The sequence below is a fragment of the Vulpes vulpes genome, chromosome 9 (assembly GCF_048418805.1).
Source record: "Vulpes vulpes isolate BD-2025 chromosome 9, VulVul3, whole genome shotgun sequence".
Lineage (NCBI taxonomy): Eukaryota > Metazoa > Chordata > Mammalia > Carnivora > Canidae > Vulpes > Vulpes vulpes.
The window spans coordinates 96150858-96176209 of NC_132788.1; the positions used below are offsets into that span (position 1 = coordinate 96150858).

General features: G+C 42.4%; 1 protein-coding gene across 3 annotated transcripts in view; it reads right to left on the reverse strand.

The window, feature by feature from the left end:
- LARS2 (leucyl-tRNA synthetase 2, mitochondrial) overlaps nt 1-25352 on the reverse strand; it is a 152789-nt gene that overhangs the window by 93141 nt on the left and 34296 nt on the right. For all 3 annotated transcript variants that reach the window (XM_025989262.2, XM_072721091.1, XM_072721092.1), the window contains exon 6: nt 6178-6267. In XM_025989262.2, coding sequence (XP_025845047.2) covers nt 6178-6267 — 90 coding nt within the window. The remainder of the gene's footprint in view (nt 1-6177; nt 6268-25352) is intronic.

The window sequence follows — 25352 nt, forward strand, 5'->3', positions numbered from 1 at the left end:
CTGTACGTTCCCCAAACAAACACGAGGCCACACTGCAAAACTAGCTCACTCAGGTGGGTGCATTAGCTCTGTCACCAGCTGCTTCTGAAATTATGCAGGAGGCCAAAGACAAACTCACAGATTCGGTGGTTTCCGTAATTCCCCGTGCCCAAGCATAACATAGCATCCTCCCTACTGACTACCTCTACTACATCATTTTCATTTATTTTTTTTAATCAGAGGTGAAATGAAGGTTCTGCCAAGTGGAGGTCTTTATAGTCATATTTTTGGCTAAAAATAGTTTTGTGAGAGCAAGAAAAGATTCTTTTGGCAAAGGAAATGAGCTTTTTTTTTTTTTTTTTTTAAAGATCATATTTATTTATTCATGAGAGAGAGAGAGAGAGACAGAGACACAGGCAGAGGGAGAAGCAGGCTCCTCACAGGGAGCCTGACATGGGACTCGATCCCGGAACTCTGGGATCATGCTCTGGGCCAAAGGCAGACGCTCAATCGCTGAGCCACCCAGGAGTCCCAGGAAATGAGCATTTTGATGGATGGTGCTAGTTAAGAACAAAAGACTTCAACACTCCAGCTATGTTTAGCAATGCTCTGCTAAAATACTTCCCCCAAATGTAAGTGCATTTAGACAGCTTATACCAGAACTGAATTAAAGGGTTAAGGCTATCTCATATTTCAAAAAAAGTTATGACAATGCTGTTAGAGGAAAGGCATAAATATGCAGATTATTTTTGGCTTAATATGCTTCATAGACTATGCTATGTGCAGCCTTTCTGGAGTCAATTAACTTTCTGATGTTAATTTCAAAACTTTATATTTTGAATGGAATACCAATTGACATCAATACATTTTACATTTTCAAGCCAATTTGGAAATAGCTATCCAATAAAAGGAGACCTACATGGAATAATACTTTGGATTAAGGCTAATGCTGATCTTCAAACAACATACCAAGTGTGGATTTTTGCATTCTATTTATGATTTTTTTCTTAAGATCATGACTTGGTGGGCTCAAATAAATTAATACACCAAAAACCTTTCAGTTAACAACTACAACAATGTAAACACTATCTTTCTAAATGAAATTCATAAGATAAGCTATATTATTCTTCCCTAATACCTGGGCATGGATGGGCTGCCTTAGAATTAGCCAGAAAGCTTTAGGATTTTCTTCCATTCTATTTTTTCAATTTAAATTAACTACAACTTCAGCTAACTCTGCAGGCACACTCTGGCAGGCATATATTGAGCACCAGTTCTATGCCAGGCACCATTCCAGGTTCTTTACAAGCGTTGACTTGGTTAATCCTCAGTGAATCAGGGAGAAGAGGCTTATCGCAGGCAGAACAATCACACCCCAAAGATGTCCATGTCCTAATCCCCAAAACTGATGAATATATTACCTACAGGGCAAAAGGGTCTTTGGGATGATATGATCAAATGAAGGATCTCGAGCCGGAGAGATTAGCTTGGATTACCCAGGTGGGCCCAAATGTCAAAGACTCTTCTAAGAGAAAAGGGAGGCAGAAGAGTCAGAGAAGGAGATGGGTTGGTGGAAGCACGGGTCAGAGAGATTTCAAGATGCTATGCTTTGGCTTTGAAGATTGGGGGTGGGGGGAAGGAAGTGGGGTCACAAGTCAAGGAATGCAGGCGGCTTCTAGAAGATGGGAAAGGCAAGCAATCGGATTCTCCTCTAGAGTCTCCAGAAGGAAGGTGGTCTTGCCGACATCTTGATTTTATCCCAGCAAGACCCGTTTCATGGACTTGGACCTCTAGAACTATAAAATAATAAATTTGTGTTGTTTTAAGCCACCCTGTTTATGGTATTTGTTACAGTAGCAACAATAGGAAACTAATAGAAGTTGTTCCTAAGAGAGAAACCATCAGTGGGGAAACTGGACTGTGTTCCCCAGGGGCATGTGTCATGGAGGAGGGGGTGAGGTGAGGAGAAGAGAGACATCTAGAGCCAGCAGGATGGTTGTGTCCATGCAATGAGACCCTCCCTGAGAACCCCTTACATCTTTAAAAAAAGTTTCTTAGCTCCTAAGATGCTGTACATGATTGGCTTTGGATTCAACAGTGATGTGGTTAAGTTTCCTATTTGGGTTTGATGTGCTGTAAAACTGAGGTACCATGAACAAACCCTGAGTGCAGAGACAGAGAAGCAAGTGTCCTATGTGTGGGAATGGTACAATAAATATTCAATATACTCAAAAATTCAACTTGAATACATAATAAAGAGCTACAAAAAATAAAGTGTCCTATGAAGGAATATTACACAACATACATAAGGGCTCCATGTGAGAAATGTTTACACTATCGCGTCAACGTGCCCCATCATTTCATATCTCATGCATATAAAATAAACAGTAACCAAAAAAAAAAAAAAAAAACAGTAACCACACAACTGGGGCAAGGGAACATTGGATAATCTCACACAACTGCTCACACAACTGCTCTTCAAAGAACTGTTTATTCTTCCCTGTGGTTTACCTCCAGTGCACTCTCTGCTTTGCTATGGCTTTTTCATGTCTTAATCTGATTGAGTTCATCCTTGCTGTCACCTGGAAACATGATGTAGCTCATGAAATCTCCTTCCCTCTGCCTGGACCCATGGGTGATGCCAGTGTGGAAACCCCTTTTGGATGTAATTACTGGAGCAAGGGAGGCTCTTCTGCAAATGTGTCTGTCAGGCTGCCAGATCAGCACCGAATCTGTTGAGTGGAAGTGGGACTCTGATAATTTTCTACTGATTCTCTTCCTACCCTTTTATTTCTGAATACTGAATGATCCTTTTTAGAACAATTATCCAAATTTTAGAAATAGACCAAAGGGACTAGTAGGTGTCCTTTCTATGTAGGCTGGGATTGCTGAGTGGGCCCACATCTCCCAGGAATGATCTGATTTTCTAGACGTGGGTACCTTTGACTTCCTATTTACTATGGTTTGAGTTATTTTACAACCCTGCCTGGCTGCGAGGGGAGAGGTTAACTTAGAAAACTTATCCCAATCCAAATGGTTTCTGTCTGAGAGTAATACAAATGGCTCCCATCCACTGGCAACAAATGATTTGTATCATAGCAAGGACAACTCCCAAAGTTAGGTTTACTGCCTTGTAGGACATTAAGTGGTTTGCATTCTATTAGCAGATTCATTGCAGTATTCGTTTGACTCCATAAATCTCCGTTCCTTGAAACCTTGATTTGAACCAGTTTTAACATACAACTAGTTTCCTCACTAATTAATGAGTTGAATAAAATCTCTGACACATGTTCATTTTGTATTTGTATGGGAGCCAGGTTTTTAATTCCTGGGAACTAAACAATACAAAGAAATCTGCTGTGGTCAGGAACTTTGGACAGGTATTCTTGTCTCTCATCATTTCCCACCTGAGGGGACTCTGAGCCAAGGAAAAACTGAATTAAGGAATTAAATTGACCAGGAGAATCTTCAGTGGTTGAACATCAGTATGAGTCAGTTCCACAAAATTCGCAATCAATTGATCCCAAATGTTAATGGGGACTCAATGCTTTGTCCAAAAAAATAAAGTCAATAATAATCAGCATTTTAATATTCTTAATTTAAAGATAGGAGCAGAGACAAGGTAGGGGTTGTGTACTTTGTACAGTGGCCTCTGGGGGTCCCTGAGGCCCTTTCAAGGGGTCTGTAGGTCAAAACTCTTTGTTGTAACAAGACACTGTTCGCTTTTTTCCCTTGTGTTCACAGCTACAGTGATGATGCAAAAGTGACGGAGGGTGAGACCACTGGTCCTCAGCATGAATCAAGGTGGTGCCCCAGACTCTGTGAGTGGTCATTGGATTATTTGCTACTGTGCACTCACAGTTAGAAAAGGGGAAAAAGTCAGTTTCACCAATAACGTGCTTGACGAAGCAGCACAATGTATTCATGTTCTTAAATCTTAACACTTGAGCACACATCCTCTTAGTATTTTCTGTGATGAAATGGGACGTACGCATAAGTGCTGCCACACAGCAAAGTGGGACAGTTGTCTTGAGAAAAAACACAAATGTGACTGTTTGAGTTGTGAGCAGGATTAGCCAGTTTTTTTACGCAACTATGTTTTTATGTGAAAGAATGATTGATGATAAACTACAGTTATTGAGACTTATGAATCTGGCAAACATTTCCTCAAAAAATAAACAAAGTGAGCCTGTTGCTCCAAGGAAAACAACTGATGGTTTCCGTTGCCAATGATAAAATTTGAACTTTGAAGTGAAAAATCAGAATTTTAGAAAACTTGCATCCACCCACCATGAACTTCACAGCTTCCCACCACTTAAAAACTCTTCTGATGGTATTCTGAGATGAAATATGGCAACATTTGGGAAATCTGCATAACTCACTAGACTGGGATTTTCCAAGTGACCAAAGCATGATGTTTACAAGATGATGCACGGGGGAAAAAAAATCCATTCAAAGTGCAAGACAGATGCACTTTTAATCTAACAGAGTATAAAAGTTCATTGATGTTTCAGATTTAACACTGCAACTAACTTTTAAGAAACCACACTTGTTGAGTTTTGGTGTACTATCAAAAAAGAACATTCATAAATAATCTGAAATGGTTATTAAAATATTCCCCCACTTTGAGCAGCTTCTGTCCATTCATTCTTCTGGTATTTGCCATTGTAACTTTAATAAAATTACACTTCGATTTTGGCATATCACCTTTAGATAGTTCTACTGACTCTCTGCCATGAAATTTGAGGTATTCAGCACGGTCATAAAGCCTTCCTGCCCCAAATTCCTCTTCTAGTTTTAGGGGTCTTTGTTACCTTGAGCTTTAATAGCTACCTTTCTAACTATAAAAATAAATAAATAAATAAGCGAGATGTACACCTCTAGTTCTTCATCTATGCCTCCTTGTTATGAAAGATAAAGGGGTCGCCTCACCCTTGCTTCTACTTCTCCAAATTCACCTCCTGATTTTGGTCAGCCTTGCGGTTTTTATGTTGTCAAGATTTAATGACATTTTGGGTTTATTCTGAAATTCAAATCAAGCCTTCTGCATTTGACTCCATGCGGATTCTAAAAATTTTTCAACTTAAAACATAAGGATTATGTAAGTCCGTTCACTGCAAGACCAAGCTGTGTGATACCACCACAGAAAAACAAATGTAATTCTATGTCATTAAATCCCTCTGGTCAAAAGAGAATGTCTCAAGGAGAAAAGCTCAATGGATTTTCTACTTTACTTGTCACTTCTGAGTTTTCTAGACTAGTGCTCATCATTATTCTGTTATGATGGAGACATTCTAATATCTGCGCTGTCCAATACTAGCTTCCCAGCCCATAAAGGTGGTTGGTGTGACTGAGGACTGGACTTACTCATATTATTTCATCTTAGTTACCTTAAATTTAAGTATCAACAACCACACACTGCTAGTGGCTACTATAGTGGATAATGCAGCCCCAGGCCACACTGGTGCTCTCTCCCTCCTCTCTCCCCACCTAAGGCTTATCTACCATGATTGAGCCCCTGTAGAACAGGCACCTCCACTTCTTAGGATACCACTATGTGCAGGCACTATGATAGCTGTTCTTTATTTTGTTTTAAAGATTTTATTTATTTGAGAGAGGGCAAGAGAGATCCCAGAGGGAGAGGGAAAGGAAGCAGCAGACTCCCTGCAGAGCAGAGCAGGGAGCCCAGCCCGATGTATGGCTTGATTCCAGGACTCTGAGATCATGACCCAAGCCGAAGGTGGATGCTTGACTGACTGAGCCATCTAGGTGTCCCTATGATAGCTGTTCTTTAAATAGCACCTCAAACCTTCCCAAGGGAGATGCTACCACCCAGTTAGCAGATAAGAAACCACAATTCCTGGAGTTAAGTTATCCAGGTTGTATGCTGCTGAGAGAGGTTGCTAAGCTGGGATTGGAGAAACTTCTTTTCCTCCTATGCTCCCTCCTTGATGTCATTCCAGGCACCAGACACGTGGTGGTGGAATTCAAGGGTAAAAGAAATCCCAGGCCTGTCCCGGAGGCACCAAACTAAGCCAGAGGGTAGTTATTTTCTGCATCTGCTGTGACTGATTTCATGAACTTGGGGTGGTGTTCAATTCCACGGTTTCTGATTTTGTAGCTTACTTAATAATAATGTGCTCTAATGAGACTGAGAAGATTTACAAAAATTTCACAGTGCAGTTAACTTTAACTTACCTCCTTCTGATAGGCCAGCCCTGCTTCATAGAGTTTAATAAAGAGGTATTGAGTCCACTTGTAGTAATCTGGTAAACATGTAGTTATTTCCTGGCAAAGAAGGGGGAAAAAAAAACACTCAGAGGCCATTGTAAACATTCCTCCTCACCCCACCACCAATGTATGCATTGGCCCTGCAATTCAATTTTGAAAAGCAATCACACCGCAAAAATATTTACCAAGCAATATTTTTTCTGCCAATTCGTAAAGTGGGGGAAGAAGCAATTCATTCTGGGAAGAAAGGTTATTACTGAAATGCCACCCCTACTTATCCCAGGGTCAGTTTAATGATAACAAACTCAAAGTCTTCTGCATACTCTTCCCCAGGCCATGCAAGTAACAGGTGAACGACACTGTATAAAATTGGGCTTTAATATTTTTGTCAGCAGGTATTTTGGGGATCGTGACACTAATTCATGAACGTAGTTTGAATTTTGAAAGCAATCACAAAATTCAAGAGGAATATTTGCCTGCTTCAGTAGGATACTCATTTGAAAACAAATCTTGTGTTTCTACGTATAACAAAGCCCTGGAAGCTCTTTTAGACTTATTTACATTCCATTTATCCCGTTACGTGAATCAGGCTCCTGCCTAATTAGGAGGACCCATTAAAATCATTATTAAAAATTAAACTTAGTGAGAAATTACCTGGCTTATATTTCTAAGCCTAAATCTAAGGTTCCAAAAATTTGGTTTTTTGTCCCGAAAACGCCATTTACTATGGAATCTTTTTTTTTTTTTAAAGATTGTATTTATTTATTCATGAGAGACACAGAGAAAGAGAGAGAGAGAGAGAGAGAGAGAGAGAGACAGGCAGAGGGAGAAGCAGGCTCCATGCAGGGAGCCTGATGTGGGACTCGATTCCAGGACTCCAGGATCACACCCTGGCTGAAGGCAGGCACCAAACCGCTGAGCCACCCAGGGATCCCCTTACTACAGAATCTTTAAAAACAAGTTACTGAGGAACCAGTCTCTAAGTTGATAAAAGTCAAGTAAGCATACAACCTCTACACTGTCACACCGTTTTTTTTTTTTTTTTTAAGATTTTATTTATTTATTCATGAGAGACACAAAGAGAGGCAGAGTTGGAGAAGCAAGCTCCTCACTCCCCTGATGAGGGACTCAATCCCAGGACTCTGGGATCACAACCTGAACCAAAGGCAGACACTCAATTACTGAGCCACCCAGGGATCCCCGTCACATTGTTTCTTTTCAAGTGGTCCTTAATTTCAAAAAAATAGCTAAAAGCAATGAATGTAGAGCAGGGACCATTCTAAATGGTTTCATTTAGAATGAATTATAGATACAAGGCATACTTGTATCAAAAGTGCAAACAACTTAGTCTTTCTTTAGATGAATGAATGAAAAGAGAGTTCAAAAACCGAGGATGGGAGGGCAAGTGTGACCAGCACTTGGCAAGATATCAGGTAAACTGGTGCCCCCAGTAGGCTCTTTCTTTTGTAGGATTCTTGGGTCCTTTTGTGTGCTGTTTTGTAAAAAACAGCAGAGTGAACTCTGAGAAAACAAGGTATTCAACTCTGATCACTGGCTCCACACCCCCTGTTGCAAGGCAGGTAGATAATAACCAACCGGTCTAACAGCTTTGCTCCCACTGGAGCTGTCCCCTGGCAAGCCAGGCCTCACGCAATGCCAAAGCTGGGACATGCACAACACAGCCCTGAGGCCCCAGGAGGCTAGGTCTGCAGGGGTGTCATGAACAAAGTACTTGGCCAACTCGAGCATGGGACCAGCACACGATAGGCATGCTTGTTCCCCCAAACCTCCAAATTCACCTTCTAAGGTTTCATGATCTTTTCTCTACCAGCTACGTGCTCAGCCCCAGCCCTCACAGGCATGCACAGAACTCATCTTCCCCAGTTTTCCAGAGAAGCTACTTAAGAGCTCCCATTTTTATCAAAACCCAGGGCAGAAAAAAAAAACAAAACCCAGGGCAGGAGCCATGCTCTGTGTGTTTTGTTTTGCTCAGGTTTGCCCAAAATTAAATGGAAAGAAGAATGCTTGTATGTTGAGTCAAATCTGTATCCCTCGCATAGGTTTCACAAATTAAATTCAAATCACATCAAATCCACAAGATAAACGGGGGCATTGGGAGAGGGGGAGGGACACAGGAACTGGGTAAAAATATTCCCAGACCTTGTTATTGTGTCTTTAAAATTCTCATGCGTTAGAAGTTTAAGGAAACATGTGAAACAAATGTGACCCAAATCATTGACAACTGTTATATGGAGAAGGGAGTTCTCTTTTATTTTTCTATAGATTTAAGTTTTATGATTCATAATATCAAAATACTTCAAATGAATATATGTGCGTGTGTGCATGTGTGTGTGCGTGTGTGTGTGTGTGTGTGTGTGTGTGTGTATTCTCAGCCCTTGAATCTGCCTCTGTATTGAGAGAAAAATTAAATAGGAATGGATTGGCATTATTATCTTCATCTTGGCTTAGGGCTTTGAAAACCACTTTCACCTAAAATAGAAAAAAAAGGTGATAGATCCAGTCAGGAAAAGAAAAAGATCGTTATCCAATCAAGCATTAGCCTACCTTCAGGCAGATGGGTAATGCAAAGTGCCTTCTCCTCAAAGAGCCTTCTCCCCTGTAGTGAGGGGAGGGGAGGGGAGGGGAGGGGAGGAGAGGTGAAGTGAGGTGAGATGAGCGGAGGGGAGCAGAGGGGAGGGGAAGGGGCCTGTGGGCCCCCTTCATGCACCCTGGCCTCAAACTTGGCTCTGACTCATCTTATTTATATTGGGTTTCTGCACATATTGGTTGAAGAGAAAGTCCTGTCAGCTGCTAGAAGGGTAAAGCTTGAAGAGCTCTGCTCCAAGGACCATTATCCACTCCTGACAGTTCATGTTCACCACTCATGACAGGCTGCATGTTCATCAGCCTCCCCCAAAGTTGTTGTGGTGCCTGGTGCCACAGCCACCTGCCCAGAAGAGGTGGGGATGCCCTGAGATGGGATCTGATCTCCGGTTACTCCCATCTGCTGGACACCAGGCCCAGCCAGCACTCTCACTACCTTCCACCTAACCTGTAAGACATGCCAGAGCACATACTCACCAGGCTCCCCAGGAGCCATAAACATGGTCTGGAAGATCAACCCTGCTCAGAAATGCATTTCCTGAAAAAAGTCCTAGAACCCTCGGGAACCTCTCTTGATTTGCTAATTTGGGGACACTTCAAAAAACCAAAATAGCTCTTTCTAGTCTTCTAATGTCTCATCTCAGTACAAAATATCGAAGACATCTTTCTGGAACTGAACTGCTTAAAAGCTTTAACTTTTGTCAACGGACTAGAAATTCCATGTCTGGGGAACTATTTACTCAAAACCCAGCCCTGTGGACAAAGGTCTCCTGGGGGGCGCAGTGGGGGGGGGGTGGTCAGCACTCACAAAGATGTTAACAGCCCTTCTTTCCTTTCCCTAAGAAGAGGGTTCTTAACACAGATCACCCTCTCCCCAGGGACACCTGGTAATGTTTTTTGTTTTTTTAAAGATTTTATTTATTTATTCATGAGAGAGAGAGAGAGAGAGAGAGAGAGAGAGGCAGAGACATAGGCAGAGGGAGAAGCAGTCTCCATGCAGGGAGCCTGATGTGGGACTCGATCCCGAGACTCCAGGATCATGCCCTGGGCCGAAGGCAGGCACCAAACCGCTGAGCCACCCAGGGATCCCAACCTGTTAATGTTGGCAGGCATCTTTGTCACTACTGTAGTGTTGGTACTACCCTACAATGCACAAGATAACCTCAAGAACAAAAAATTCTCTAGCCCCAAATGTCAGTAATACTAAGGGGAGAGACCCTGCTCTAAGGGTTTTGATCTTTTTAGTTTTTTGAGTCTGTGACCACAGGCAGATAAAGGGAGAGTGAACAAAGCAACTCTCTGGAGGGCATTCCATAAAAAGCCATAAAAGTGGAAACACAAGGAAGTTAACTTAGAATTCCTTCTTCAGCTGGCGTGATGGCATCTCTGCTGAGGACGTCTTGCAGGGTTACACAGAAATGCTGTGGGACGCCACCTCCTCGCCCTTCTACCAACTCCAAGATCAACCGAGGGAGAGGTCTGTCAAGTCTGGCAGGTGTAGGCAGCTATGATTCTGGAACTCTCCTCTGCACGCAAAGTGCTACTGGGAAATGAGTGACCGATTTAACTGTATAAATTTTAAATCATGTAAAAGGCCTCCAAGTCGTCTGACTTGGCAAATCTCACGTAGTAACTTCGGGTAATAAATTCTCCTATTTTGAAGTAGGAGAGACATACGGTTGTTCTTGATATGACATCAGTTTATCCCTCTCTCATGAGAGAGTGGTTGAACAAATAAGACTTTAAGTATCCTCTGTTGGAATCCAGCCCCCTCCAGGGCCAGCCCTGCCAGTGACCCCAAGGGGGAGCCCTGTGTCCATGGTTCTGTTGCTTACAGCTGCCCACAAGCTGTGGGGTGGCACCAACCTGGTAAGACCTCTCCATGAGACCACCAGAGAAGTCAAGTGAATGATGTTCACTATGTTCCAGATCCTTTTTCATTCCCCTGCTTTCCTTTGTCCCGCTTTCCAAATAAGCCAACACCCAAGTTGCTGTAGACTTGTGTGTGTGTGTGTTTTAAGATTTTATTTATTTATTCATCAGAGACACAGAAAGAGGCAGAAATATAGGCAGAGAGAGCAGCAAGCTTCCTGTGGGGAGCCCGATGCAGGACTCCATCCTAGAACTCTCGGATCATGACCTGAGCTGAAGGCAGAAGCTCAAGCACTGAGCCACCCAAATATTGCTGTAGACTTGTTTTTTAAACAAAACCAAGCAGTTCAAAGTTATAGCTCCAAAAGCAGCTGCATTTCAGCCATACTCCACATAGATTTATATAAAAGTATTGCCTTTTATATCCCCCTGAACTCCAGAAAACACAATCTTGCTGTCAAGAGACGAAATTTATGAATCTGGGATCTTACCTAGAATCGTTCCTCTGCACTGCAATTTTACATCTTACAATAATGCCAGGTTTTTAGCATTAAAAATGTTTTGCACATTCACAGCCAAACATAGCGCCCAACACAGAAGGTGAGCTCCCTCAGAGCAGAAGGTGAGGCTCAAAACATCATCCTTTGAGGCCTACCAGCCATACCTCCCTGACTGCATGAGTTAATAATGAAGCTGGCTTTGCCAGGGGGTTCCCGCAGCACCCTGATTCAGCCCTGATGAAGCCCAGAAGGCTGAGCCTACTGTATGGTCCTTGATATGAGACAGTATCTGGTCTGTGAAGAAAGAATGAGGGTAGTTAGCTACCTTCTGTGTACTTCACAGAGGCCTCCTCAGGCTCACACTCCTCACTCCATGAAGACTCGGAGAGAGCATGATCTACAAGAAAGACAATCTACTTTGGAGCCAACTGACTTGGGTTCAAATCCTAACATCACCATTAGCTATGTGGCCCTCGCCAAGTGTCCCCATCTAGAAAATTGGGGTACTGAAGACCATCTGAGTGGGATGTTGTCTGGGCAAATGCGATAATGTATATAGAGCATGTGCTGGCCACATAGGAGGGGCTGCCAGGGCTACTTCCCTTAGCCTAGCCCATGGTGTGTCAGAGTGTGAGGCTGGCTTCCTTGTCACACACTCAGAGGCAGGCCACTGGAACAAGGTGAAAGGGAGAGCTAACTCACTGTTACTTAGCATCATTAATACCTTCCCAAATATGGGCCTTCTTACTACAAAGAGATTGTGCTTATGAGGGAAAGACTAAACACATGACCCAGTTGGAGACCTCTACACACAACACATACACACATACACCCAGGCAGGTAGAGCCAGATAAGTCGCCTCCCCAAAGTCCCTCTGCCTTGGTAGGCTTTAGCTGGCCCGCTGTTCCTTGCTTCCCCTGGCATCTCTAACAGAGACTGGTCCCCGATCACAGAAGAGCTAACATCACTCAAAGCTATCATGAATCTAATTTGCCTGGCAGCCTCACCATATTCAGCTTAGCTATTAGGATTACATACAATAAAACAAAAACCTGAGGCTACATGTTTATTAAGTCAGCCGTTCAGTAGCCCAGTACCCTGGGAACTCAACACCATAAGAAAGGTGAGCAATTGCCATGCGTTGGTTTCCAGAGGCAAGACATTCGCCCTCTCTCCCCGGTCTCACTGTGAACCTCCTGCCTTCAAATCAATGGACCCTGGAAACAGAGGAGAGAGGTCCCTTTTTAAAAACTGATCTTCTGTACTATGCATTTTTGTCATCTATTCCTTATTGCATTGGATCCAAAGGGAACGTATAGTAATGACCTTGTCAGGTTCTCCAATCTTAGAGGGAAGGGGCTCTGAAAACACAGCATAGCTCAAAGGACATGAGAAGCCAGCCTCAGGATTCATATTGTGCAGCTGAAGACAAGAAAAAAAATCAATCCAGGCTGCACCAGATGTTCCTGACTGGTGCTGGTACAAGGTTCCAGTCCAGAGCTCCATGCACCTGCTGTGCTAGAAGAAGGAAGAGGGAGAAAATCTGCCAGAATGGGACAGTAACGGCCACCCCCACAGGAAGTCCTCTAAACTTAGCACTGGCTCTCAAACTTTGTGGCACCTTGGAACACAGCTATAGAGGTTTCTGGCATCTGGGTCTCACCCCACCCCCAGAAATGTCAAGAGCAGCCAGTGTTAAGAATCACTGCAAAGAGGTTCCCCCCCAAATACATCTCCCTCCCAAATATACCGCGTGAAAGGCAGGATCTGGTCCTGCCCATGTCTTCACAGCATTTAACTGGGCTTCAGCAGGAGCCAAGAGCACGATTGAGTCGATGTGCGATTTCTACCAAGGTCCCCAGCACTCTGTGCTGAGCGGGATCTCTCCACCAGCCTGCCTGATTCCCGTCTTGCCCAGCAGACTCACTTCCTTCTCACAGAGTTCTTGCCCTCTCTGTCTTTCCAAGACATACACAGGCAGGAAACAATAAGAAATCACCACTTGGGGGGGACGCCTGGGTGGCTCAGCGCTTTAGCACCGCCTTCAGCCCAGGACGTGATCCTGGAGACGGGGATCGAGTCCCACATCGGGCTCACTGCATGGAGCCTGCTTCTCCCTCTGCCTGTGTCTCTGCCTCTCTCTCTCTCTCATGAATAAATAAATAAATAAATCTTAAAAAAAAAAAAAAAAGAGCAAGAAATCACCACTTGAAACCCACCTTTCTAACAACAGAAAAAGCAACCTGTTCGGGTAACTACCTATGCTCAGTGGTCGACTGCTTAAAAATGCCAGACTTTCTGACAGCTCATGTCTCTGCCCAGAGGAGAAGTGCTTCTTGGAGGGGAGGCTGCAGAAAACCAACAATGGTGGCCTGGTCCTCCCCTGAGGCTTCTTGGGGAGAGGGTGAGGAGGAAGATGTTTAAATCCTCACCTGGACGCCCCTAAAGGGAACTTAGGCAGGAAGGGGTCAGAGAAAATGGAGGCAGGTGGCACAACACAGCTTCAGGCTGGGAGTCTTAATTAGCAGGCGACGGGACACGTCTGTGCACAGCTCCATGCTCCCACACTGCTCTTCCCTCCTCCTCTCATCTCACTCCCTGTGGCAGCTCTGTTGTGGCAGGCACTGTGCACCCTGTACACCTGGCTGAGGCTAGGGGAGGGGGCAGCACCCAAGGCTGCCCAGCTCTGGGTGGGGGTGGGGGGGCAGGAGGGACACTGGAACCCAGGTATCTCGACTCAGAGGGACATCAGGGAGTAAAACACCACCTTGAGTAGTACCCCCTGGCTTGCCCTGCTGTGTCTGGACTGACTCACACACATACTCCCGGGAGGTCTGGGTAAATCAAGCAGAAGGAAGGAGCCAGAACACTCCACCATAAAGGAATACTGGGGTGAATATGCTTTGAGCAAAAACAACAGCAGCAGACATAGTAACAGTGAACATTTCCCAAGCCCTGAGCAGTGCTGGACTCGGTTTTGGCTACTTAGAAGCATCTCATTTAGCTCTTAGTATGATCCCAGGAGTCAGTTACTCTGGTTATCAAATGTGGGCTTGAGCTCCCGGTTTGAAACTGCAATTCACCGCCTGATCCTCCCACCTGCCCTTGCCCTGTTCTACCTTTTTTCCTTTCCATAGCACTTATGATCTTCTAGTGTACTTTATTATTCAGTTATTTATTATGTTTACTGCCAATCTTTGTCTCCTCTTCTCTCCCCACTCCTAGTGTACTCATTTCAAGGTTCCTCTGAGAAAGAGTTTTGTCTTTTTTCCTCCCACTGATATATTCCAAGTGCCTAGAACACTACCTGGTACCACGGATGTTTAGTGAATGGCTGTTGAATGAATAAATCATCATTTTACAGATCAGAAAACAAAGACTCGGGATAACTTGTTCAAATTTGCATGGCTAGTCAGAGGCAAAATTAGGATCCAAATGTGGGTCGGAGTGACTCGGGATCTGCACCTCTGCAAATGATTTCCTCCTCTCAAAGTCAGCTTGACTTTTATAAGACGTGATGCCAAGTGTTTTCAAAGCAGGGTGTGCTGTGTGAACCAAACACATATAACATACACTTAAACTTGTATTATAAAGGTTTACACGGCTGTCTTTCCATTGAATATTTGCATGATGTGCACTAATGCTAGAACGAATGAAATGGCTTAAATACTATATCGTTTACTTACATAAACACTGTATAATGTTTAATGACATGGGAATATGATATTTGATACAAAATTGAATATATTTTATGGTTTCAGTTATATAGTGAAAATATAAAAAGAATGTCAGGGAAAAAAGGGGCAACATATAAACACACACTGAGTTGCCTCAGGATGACACTGAGCATGGGTGATTCTCTTAAGATTATAAACGGTTTTTCTAAACGTCACTGATTTCATAGAGTGACTATTACTTGAAATTAGCCCATAGTTTTACAGTTCTTGACGAGACTTCCACCTTGGTGACAGCCTTACGAGGGACCCTGTGCCAGGGCACCCAGGGGAGCCATGCCTAGATTCCGATCCACAGAAACTGTGAAGCCACTAAGTTTGGGGACAGCTTGTTATGCAGCAAGAGATAACCAATACATTGGTAAAAGGGGTCACTAATTGGAACAAGTCCTGGGATGGACACAATGACTAAATGAAAAAAATGTGGGTAATACACTTGGCAAATGTTCAGCATGCAGATGAGAAGGTGGAGCCCCCAAGGTATCCCGCATCACCAAGCTTCCCTCTCCACAGCGTGGGCAGACAACTGGTCTGCTGCCCAGGCCACAGGGGAATGACAGGGAGGCCTAGTGCTCCATGCTCCTGCCTGACTCCATCTGAAATGTCAAGCACATACCCCTCTTTTAGGACCTAACACAGACTTTCTTGCTTCTGTGATTCAAGTCCCCAAGATTTTTTCACCTTCCCAGACAGGCTGTCAGCCCCTGATGGCAGGTGGAGGGCGGCAGATGGCAGGAGCATAGGGTTGGCAGGCTAAAGACCGGGGTCTGAGCACTGGATTCTGCCCATGGGTCTGCTATGGACTCGCTGGTGACCCTGAACAAAGGTCTCACCTCCCTAAGGCTCACTTTCCTCATCTGGAAACTGCTATGAGGATCAAGGTTATCTGAAGAGGGTCAGCTTGTCTGGCTCAGTATAGATGCACAGCAGGTACTCAATGAATCTTCATTAAAACAACAAATATATCAAAATTCAGGTAGTCAAGTGTCAGAATCTTAAAGAAGAAAAAAAATGAAAAAGTCTTGAGACAGAGCCCTTGCTATTTCTTAAACATGCAAGCTTTCTTAAAAAGTGGTATGTTTCTTCTCAGAACCATAATCTAGCTTATTTGTACTAAATTTTGTCAAATATGGGTTCACAAGAGAAATACTGCCCAAATTCATACCACACTAAGTGCTCTAAGACTTCTGTATGCAGAATCTCCAAACCTCCAAAAGCAAAAAAAGGAAACACGTTAACCTCCATTAGCCACTTCTACAATGTTAGTAACAAATGATAATTAAAAAAAAAAAATCCACTGAGATCAGTTTCTCAGCTCCCTGGTATAAAGCTGGTTCTGAATTTTGTTTTTTTCCCATGTGATCCCCAGGAGAAAACATTCACTGAGGGTCTACTACCCAGTCCTCATCCTGGGGGACTCATTAATCGGCTTGAGCAAAGGAGAGAAAATGGTGGTACGTGAGAGCAGAAAGGATAGATTTTCCACCCAAGCCAAGGTTCTCTTTGCTCATTCACTTACTGAATCGCTCCAAAGACATTTACTGGGTACCAGCTACATTATCAGCACTAGTTGGTGGCATGGGGAGGACTGCTCCTCCATCACTGAGAAGATTAAGGCTACCTATAGTGGACCATCTCATGGTTTGTCCTTCTTTATGCAAAGTTCCTCTGAATTATCATCCCCAGCCCTGACCACGCAGTCACATTTATCTGAGGGGGAAAGAGAGACAATCCACCATCCACCCCAACTCCCGAGCAGTCCAGGCCTGGCACCTGCCCCTGCCACTAGGTTGCTTCATTTTACCTCATTTGCACCTTTCCCATCAACAGGGAAAGGCCAGGAGTCGCCTATAGGCCTGGCCAGGGGTTCCCATCCTAGACCACATGGCCACTGCTTCCTCCTTCCCAGACTGTTATTTCCTAAGGCTCCCAAAGCCTAGGCTTCTCAGCCTTACTGGCCACTTCTTTGTATCTCTCTTCCTTCAACCATCTGTTAGATTCTATCTTTGCCAAGCTTCTGCCTCTGGCCTCCTTTACCTTCCCTGTCCTCCTCCTTTGTGTAGAGTGGAGGGAACAGGTGTTAATATCAGGGTAATTAATTAATCATGACCCTAACATTTGTCTAAGAGCTCATTTTTATGTAATTATGTTCCTTTATCTCGAGTCTAACTTTAGACTGAAAATGAGCATCTCATGAAAATTGAAAATGACAAATGCTAGGCACTGTGCTTTTATACAGCATGCATTTTATTCTTGAAGGTCTTGTTTTTCAAATATAGGGCTACGGCTAGATTCTCATGTAATTTGAAAGGCTTATGTTCTCCATGCTCTTGAGGCCAATTTAGAGAATGAATATTAATGGAAGGGAATCATGGTCTTTGCAGTTTTAAGACAGCTCACATTGTCTTTCAACTGAAATCAGCTTGATTGGTGAGTTTCTCTTCTTGCTATTTTCTTGACCATTATACTCTGAGCACTATCATTTTTAGGGAACCTGAAAGCTATCTCCTGCTACAAACTACACAAGACTCCGACATCTCATCCATAATCGGATGAGAAGCAACAATTTGCTTAATTTCTTGGTAATTGTTCTCTGCCAGCTGACAAGGGTTTCATCACGGCCGTCTAACAATACAGACAGCTTTTCTAACTAGACAGTTGGGAACAGAAAACCTTCCATTAAACGACAGATGAGACTAATGGGTTTGAATTGCAATTTGTTATCAGTCTACTTGGGCAGATGCCAGTATTTCAACTGTCCGAGCCAAACCTGCTCTCCTACAATTGTCCCATTTTTCTGGGACAAAAGAATGTTAATTTTATCTACAACATTTTTGAAAATTTCAGAATTAGCAGGACAGAGTCCTCTGAAAGGTATTTTGAGACATGAGTTCTCCAGGTTTCCTGAATAATATGAAGGCTATTTGTTAGACATGGGCATGGATCCAGAGGAAGAGGAAATATCAATTCATCAGTTCCATGGATGCAAAAACAGTGACAGCAGTGAGCAAAATGAGCTGTTCTGCTGCCTGCAAGTGCCGTAAGCAATGAGTAGTAGAAACCTGTCACAGCTTGAAACCTGTCACATGTGACACAGACCAATAGATAAAACTTTAAACTGGGGAAAAAAGTATAGAAAATTATTTTGGATATCTTTTCGTTCAGTGATTTTTAAGGGAAGGGCAAGGGGCAGGGAAGCACAGATCAGAATCTCACAGGAGGTAGGGGGAGTTTTAAAAATATCTTCTTCCTAGAAGAAGATGGCATAGATATACTTTCCCCTATTCTTTTCACTAGGTAAAACTAAAAACCCTAGTTATTCCATGTGTAAAACAAACTTAAGACTCTGAAAAATGAAAAAGAGAAGGCGGAGCAGTTAAAGACCTTAGCACCTAAGGAATGACACATTGGTAAGTTCCATGGATTTTCCTGATATCTCTAAGTCCCGAAATGGCAGCTAACTAAGCCAGTAACCCAGAAATGTCAAGGAGTACAGACCAAAATTTTTTAGAATTAAAAATTTAAAAAAAGAAAAAGAAAAAAGAAAAGCCTGTTTGCTCTAGCCCGAATACTAGGGAAGGGACAACCTAGCAAGAAAGGAAACCTAGACAACTGCTCTATTCTGGCCAGGATCACAAAAAAAAATGGCAGCTCACTCCCACCAGCAAAGGCTTAGTGGGAGACCCTAGACTTACAACTTTGGCTGGCTATAGCCAGGCAGCTCAAACTCTGCGCCAGGGCAGTGTCAGAGGAAGTTAGTAGAGAACCAGAATTTCTACCCTTACTGGGCATTAATGAACATTTCTCCTTGGCAGTGATAGTGGAGACCACAGGGTATATCTGAACTACCCCAACCAGCAGTAATGAAGTGCCCCTCCCTTTCCTTGATGGGAGTGGTAGAAGAGTCAGGAAGTCCGTCCCTGCTCAGTGGTCACAGGGCCATCCCCTATGGTGTCAGTGGCATCCTCATGGGGACAGTAACAATGTCCTCTTTCCCAATTAGGGTAATATCAGCAGGGGCCTAGTGGGGAGCCTCTATCCTACCCTTGCCCAGCTGTAACAAGGAGGTCCTCCATTCCCAGGATGGTGATGGTGGACATCTGGAGATTCTAGACTTCCACATCTACCTAGAAGTATAGAGGCAGTGCTGCCCTTTTATCCACTGGAGCAGTATCAGGGAATCCCTGCTAATATACAAGGTTTAAATAAGATCCAGAGTCTTAAAAGAATTCCCTAAATGTCCACATTTCAATTAAAAAAAAAAATCGTTAGTCATACCAAGAACCAGGAGGATCTCAAACTGAGTAAGAAAATAAAATTGGGGGGATCCCTGGGTGGCTCAGTGGTTTGGCACCTGCCTTTGGCCCAGGGCGCGATCCTGGAGTCCCAGGATCGAGTCCCATCTCAGGCTCCTGGCATGGAGCCTGCTTCTCCCTCTGCCTGTGTCTCTGCCTCTCTCTCTCTATGTCTATCATGAATAAATAAAATCTTTAAGAAAGAAATACAATTGGCATGTACCAACACCATAATGACTAGACTGCCAAAATTATCTGACTAGGATTTTAAAGCAGCCATTATAAGAAAGTTTCAATAGGAAATTACAAACACACTTGAAACAAATGAAAAAAAAAAAAAACACCAAAGTCTTTACAAAGAAAAGTTATAATGAGAACTAAATGGAAATTTTAGAACTAGAAAATAAAATAACTGAAATAAAAAGCTCAAAGGATAGGCTCATCACCAGAATGGAGGGGGGCAGAGGAAAGAATCAATGAACTTGAAGACAGCACAACAGAATTTATCTAAACTGAATAGAAGAGAGAAAACAGACTGGAGAAAAATGAACAGATGGGATGATGGGACACCTGGGATGATGACAAAAGATCTAACGTTCAAATCATTGACGTTTCATAAATGAAGAAGAAAAAGAATGGAACACAAAAAGTATTTTAGAAATAATGGTCAAGATTTTCTCAAATTTGGAAAAACATAAACCTCCATATTCAAGAAACGGAGTAAAACTCTAAACAAGATAAATCCAGAGAAATCCACTCCAAAACAAATCATAATCAAATGTCTAAGAACAAAAGATGAAGAAGAAAACCTTAAAAGCAGACAGACAGAAACAATGCATTACAGGATGTACAGGAAATAATGCATAAGGAGAAAATTCAAAAGACAGATTTCTCACCTGAAACCATAAAGGCCAAAAAGAAGTGGCATGTTTTTCAAGTAGTGAAAGAAAAGGGCTGTCAACCCACAATTGGCTATCCAGTGAAAGTATCCTTCAATGAAGCAGGAATCAAGACTCTCAGATTAAGAAAAACCAAGAGAATCTGTCATGAGCAAAACTACCATTAAACCATTAAAGAATGGCTAAAGTAAGTTCTTTACATAGAAAGAAAATGATAAGAAAGATAAGAAAGGGAAACTTTTTTTGTTTAAAGGAGGCTCCATGCCCACCATGGAGCCCAATGCATGGTTTGAACTTACAACCCAGAGATCAAGACTTGAGCTGCAGTCAAGAGTCAGACACCCAATGGAGAGCTATCCAGGTGCCCCCAAAGGGAATCTTGAAACATCAGGAATGAAAAAAAAAAAAAACAAAAAACAAAGAAGCAAAAATGTAGGTAAATACAATAGCCTTTCTTTTTCCCGAGTTTTCTGAATATATTACAGATGGAGAAGAATAAAAGAATGTAAAGGTTCCTACATTTCATTCAAACTGGTAAAATGACCATACAAATGGTCATTGATACATTATATATGTAATATAATACCTAAAGCAAAAACTAAAGAAGCTATACAACACACTAAAAACAAAAAAGTATAGATTAATCTAAATGGAACTCTAAAAATCACTCAAGTAATTCATAGCAAGGCAGAAAAAGAAAACAGAGAAGCAAAAAAATAAAAGAAACTAGAAAATAAGTTAAAATGTCAAGAATTTAGCCACAACATATCAATAATTACACCAAATGTAAATGGTGCAAATATACCAATTAATAGGCAGTTTGGCAAAATTGATTTTAAAAAATGAACCAACTATATTCTGTTTTGAAAAAAATTCCCTTCAAATATAATGATGTAAGTAGGTTGAAATATAAAAGGATTAAAAAGATATACCATGTAAAAATTAGCTGAAAGGAAGAAATCTGACGAATCACTGACGTCTACCTCTGAAACTAAAAAACAAAGACAAAAACAACCAACTCTAATAAAACAAAAGAGAAAGAAAGGCTTTATTAATGTAAGATAAAGGAGACTAAGTAGAGTGGCTGTATTATCAGTATATTTCATTTATATTTCATGTACTACAAGGTAAAACATCATAAAGTAGACTTCAAAGCAAAGAAAATTACTAGTGACAGAGAGGAACATTACATAACAATAAAAGGGTCTGTTACCAAGAAGATGCAGCAGTCCTAAATGTATGTACACCAAACAGCAGAACTGTAAAATATGTGAAGCAGGAACTGCCAAAACTGGGAGGACATTGGAAAAAATCCACAATTACAGTTGAAGACTTTAAGACCTCCCTCCAAATGAATGACAGAACCTGATAGGAGTTAGAACTCAACATCCAACAGAACCTAATTGACATTTATAGAACACTCTACCCCAAAACAGCCAAATCCACATCATTCTCAAAACAGATGCCAAGGCAGGTCATATTCTGGGCTGTAAAACAAAATCTCATAATTGAAATCTGTGATATAATAAATATATTTGTATAACATTTCTGTCCCCATTATTGGCATAAAGCTCCAAAAATCCTTAGAATTTCCTGATAGAAGTTGGGTCTTTTTTGTCCTTCAAAAGGTCTTTTTTGTCCTTCTGAGCATACCTGAGGTGACTTAGGGTGCGGACCCTAGATAGACTCAGGATGGTCACCAGAAAGACAAATAGAGGACTAGGAATTTCAGCCACAACAACCAACTTCTGGAAAGGAAGAGAAGGGGTGGGACTTCCATAAAAACTCTTGAACAATGGGATTTTATGAGCTTCTGGGATGATAAACATCATGCCAGAAGAGAGGCCCATTCTGGTTCCATCAGGACAGAGGTTCCTGTGGTTGGGCTTCTGTACCTTGCGCTGGCCGAATCCAGCAGTGAAGCCATCCAGGCTACGACTTTGCTTTGTCTGGAGATTTCTGATGACTGATCCAATCTCCTTTTGGCAGGTTTTGTTTCTAGGAATTTACCTATTTCATCTACATTATACTACTAGTAGTTTACTACTAGTAGTTATGGGAGTCTTTTTCTTTGTCAGTCAATCCTAGCTAAAAGTTTGTCAGTTTTGCTGGTCTTTTTCAACACCCAACTTTTGGTTTCGTTCATTTTCTCTACTGTTTTTCTATTCTCTATTTCATTGATCTCTGCTGTAATCTTTATTATTTCCCTCCCTGTGCTAGCTTTGGATTTAGTCTGCCCTCCTTTTTCTAGTTCCTTAGGTTGTGAAGTTAGGTTGTTTATTTGACATCTTTCTTGTATTTTGATGTCAGCACATATATTATACATGTCCCTCTTAGAACTGCTTTTGCTGCATCCCAGAAGTATTGGTATGTTGTGTTTCCTTGTTCATTTGTCTCGAAGTATTTCCTAATGTCCCTGTGATTTGAGTCACTGATTGTTTAAGAATGTGCTATTTAATTTCCTCTTCATCCCATGTGGTCAGAGAAAATACCTTGTATGATATCTTTTACAATCTATTGAGATTTAATTTGTGGGTATCCTCTGGTGTCGGGATGTGGGCAGTAGAATGTCCACTCCCTAATTCCTTGAACATGTGAACATGTTAGTTTAGAAGCTACAAGAATTATGTAGATGTAGGTAAAACAGGGAGATTATGCTAAATTATGTAGGTGAGCCCAATGTAATCACATGGGCTGGTTAAGGAGGAGAGATCTTTCTTTGGCTGGAATCAGAGGGACATGGCAAAAGGATGAAGTCAGAGGGATTGGAGGCATGAGAGGGATGAGAGGGACCCAACTACTATCGCTGGAGAAGCCACACAGAGGGCACAGGAGGAGTGCAGGCAGACTCGAAGAACCAAGAGCCTGGCGGACAAGCACCTGGTCCTACAAGCACCAAGGAACTGAACTCAGCCAACACCCCAAACAAAGCAAGAAGCAGATTTCTTCTCAACATCCAGCATGGAACACAACTCTGCCGACACTATGATGCCGGCTTTTTAAGATCCCAAACAGAGGACCCTGTAAAGCCCAACCAAATTTCCAGCTTACTGAAACTAAGATAATAAGCTCATGTTGTTTTAAGATGCTAAGTTTGTGGTAATTTTTTTTTTTAAGATTTCATTTATTCATGAGACACACAGAGAGAAGCAGAGACATAGGCAGAGGGAGAGCAGGCTCCCTCAGGGGAGCCTGATGTGGGACTCAATCCCAAATCCCCAGGATCATGACCTGAACCAAAGGTAGATTCTCAACCACTGAGTCACCCCCATGCCCCTGTGGTAATTTTTACAGTAAGCTAATACAGGAGATGTGTCTAGGATAAAAATAGCTATGAAAGACTTTCTGGCAACAACCAGGAAATTCACATATGGATTGCATATAAGATAATATCATGGAATTACTGTTAATTTTTTTTAGTTGACAAATGGTATTGTGGTTATGTAGGAGGACATCTTAAGTCTTCAAAGACAGGAAAGTGCCACCATGTCTGCAAGTTGTGAAGCAAATATGGCAAAATGTCAGTGATGGCTGAACCCAGGTGAAGGCAGATGAATGCTCAAAAACATTTTATAAATTGCTGGAGAGGGATCCCTGGGTGGCGCAGCGGTTTGGCGCCTGCCTTTGGCCCAGGGCGCGATCCTGGAGACCCAGGATCGAGTCCTGCATCGGGCTCCCGGTGCATGGAGCCTGTTTCTCCCTCTGCCTGTGTCTCTGCCTCTCTCTCTCTCTGTGACTATCATAAATAAATAATAATAAAAAAAAAATTAAAAAAAAAAATAAATTGCTGGAGAAAAAAACTGTTGAGTTAAAGAAGCTAGACACAAAAGAATACATACTAAGGGCACCTGGCTGGCTCGGTCAGAAGAGCATGCGACTCTTGATCTTGGGATCGTGATTTTGAACCACATGTTGGGTGTAGAGATTACTATTAAAAAAAAAACACACACATACTGTATGAGTCCATTTATGTAACTGTGTAAAAGACATATAGGTAGTAAAACTGGAAATAAGGCAGTGACGATCACAGATGTCAGAACAGTGGTCGCTTGTAGAGGGGAGAGACAAACTTGTACACAGAAAAGGACACACAAATAGTTTCTGGGTGCTAGTGAAGTTTTATTTTGTAACCTAGGTGGTCACTACACAAACATGTTTTATGTTCTAGTCTATATATGTGTAATATCTCACAATTTAAGAAGTTATATAAATAATACTTGTATTTGCAAAAATATTGCCAGCTTTTTCAAAATTTGTTTTTATTATTCATTTATGCTCTAGCTTACACCAGAAAAATTGAGGGTAGGCCTGTATTTTGATTCCTAACTAATAAGGTTCAGGAGCATGATCATTCCTAAGATCCTTTTTTCTGAATAGGAAAACAAAATCACAGAAATACTGCATAAGAAACTCTGGGAGCGAGGCCCAGAAATCTGTGCTTTAACAAGCTCTCTTGGTGATTCTGATGCTCACAAAGTTTAAAAACCAGTGGTATAAGTACACTTCTAAGTAATCCTCATTTTCATGGAGTTACAACTTCATCTCCAAGATATTCTAGATATTGCTTCCCAACATGCTTCAAGCCCATTGTCCCCATACAACTACAGGCAGTCATTCTAATCAATGGTTGTCCCAATGGCTGATGGGCAAGATTGACCTGGAGGTCTGATTCAGCTGTGGACAGATAGGGTTTATACTCTTATTTTCTAAGACATTTAAAGAGTGATCTAAGAGTTATCTCTTCAATAACCATAAGAAACATTCACTTGGAGAGAAGCTAAGGCTTAGAGGAGCAATAGATGATGCCCACCACATGTGAATGACAAGACCCATCACCCAAATCCAGGCCTCTGAGATGAGTGGGTAATGCCACCGCCATTAACCAGAGTGTGCATCCTTGACAAAGATGGCCTGATGGGGCTCGTGACCACCAGGAGGGGAGAACTTTGGATAAAATAAACAACTTCCTTGGATAGCCAAATCAAGAGTGGCCCAGGACACTTCCTTCATCAGTTAGGTCTGACAAGTCCAAGAAAGCCATCCTGGTTGAAGCAACAAATGTGGATGCAGAACTAGTGGACTGGCGCTGCCCTGTATGAGGTCAGAGGCACGTGTGTTCTGCATTCATGAAGACATGTGCTTGGGCAGCCCCGGGGGCTCAGCGGTTTAGCGCCACCTTCAGCCCAGGCGTGATCCTGGAGACCCAGGATCAAATGCCATGTCGGGCTGCCTGCATGG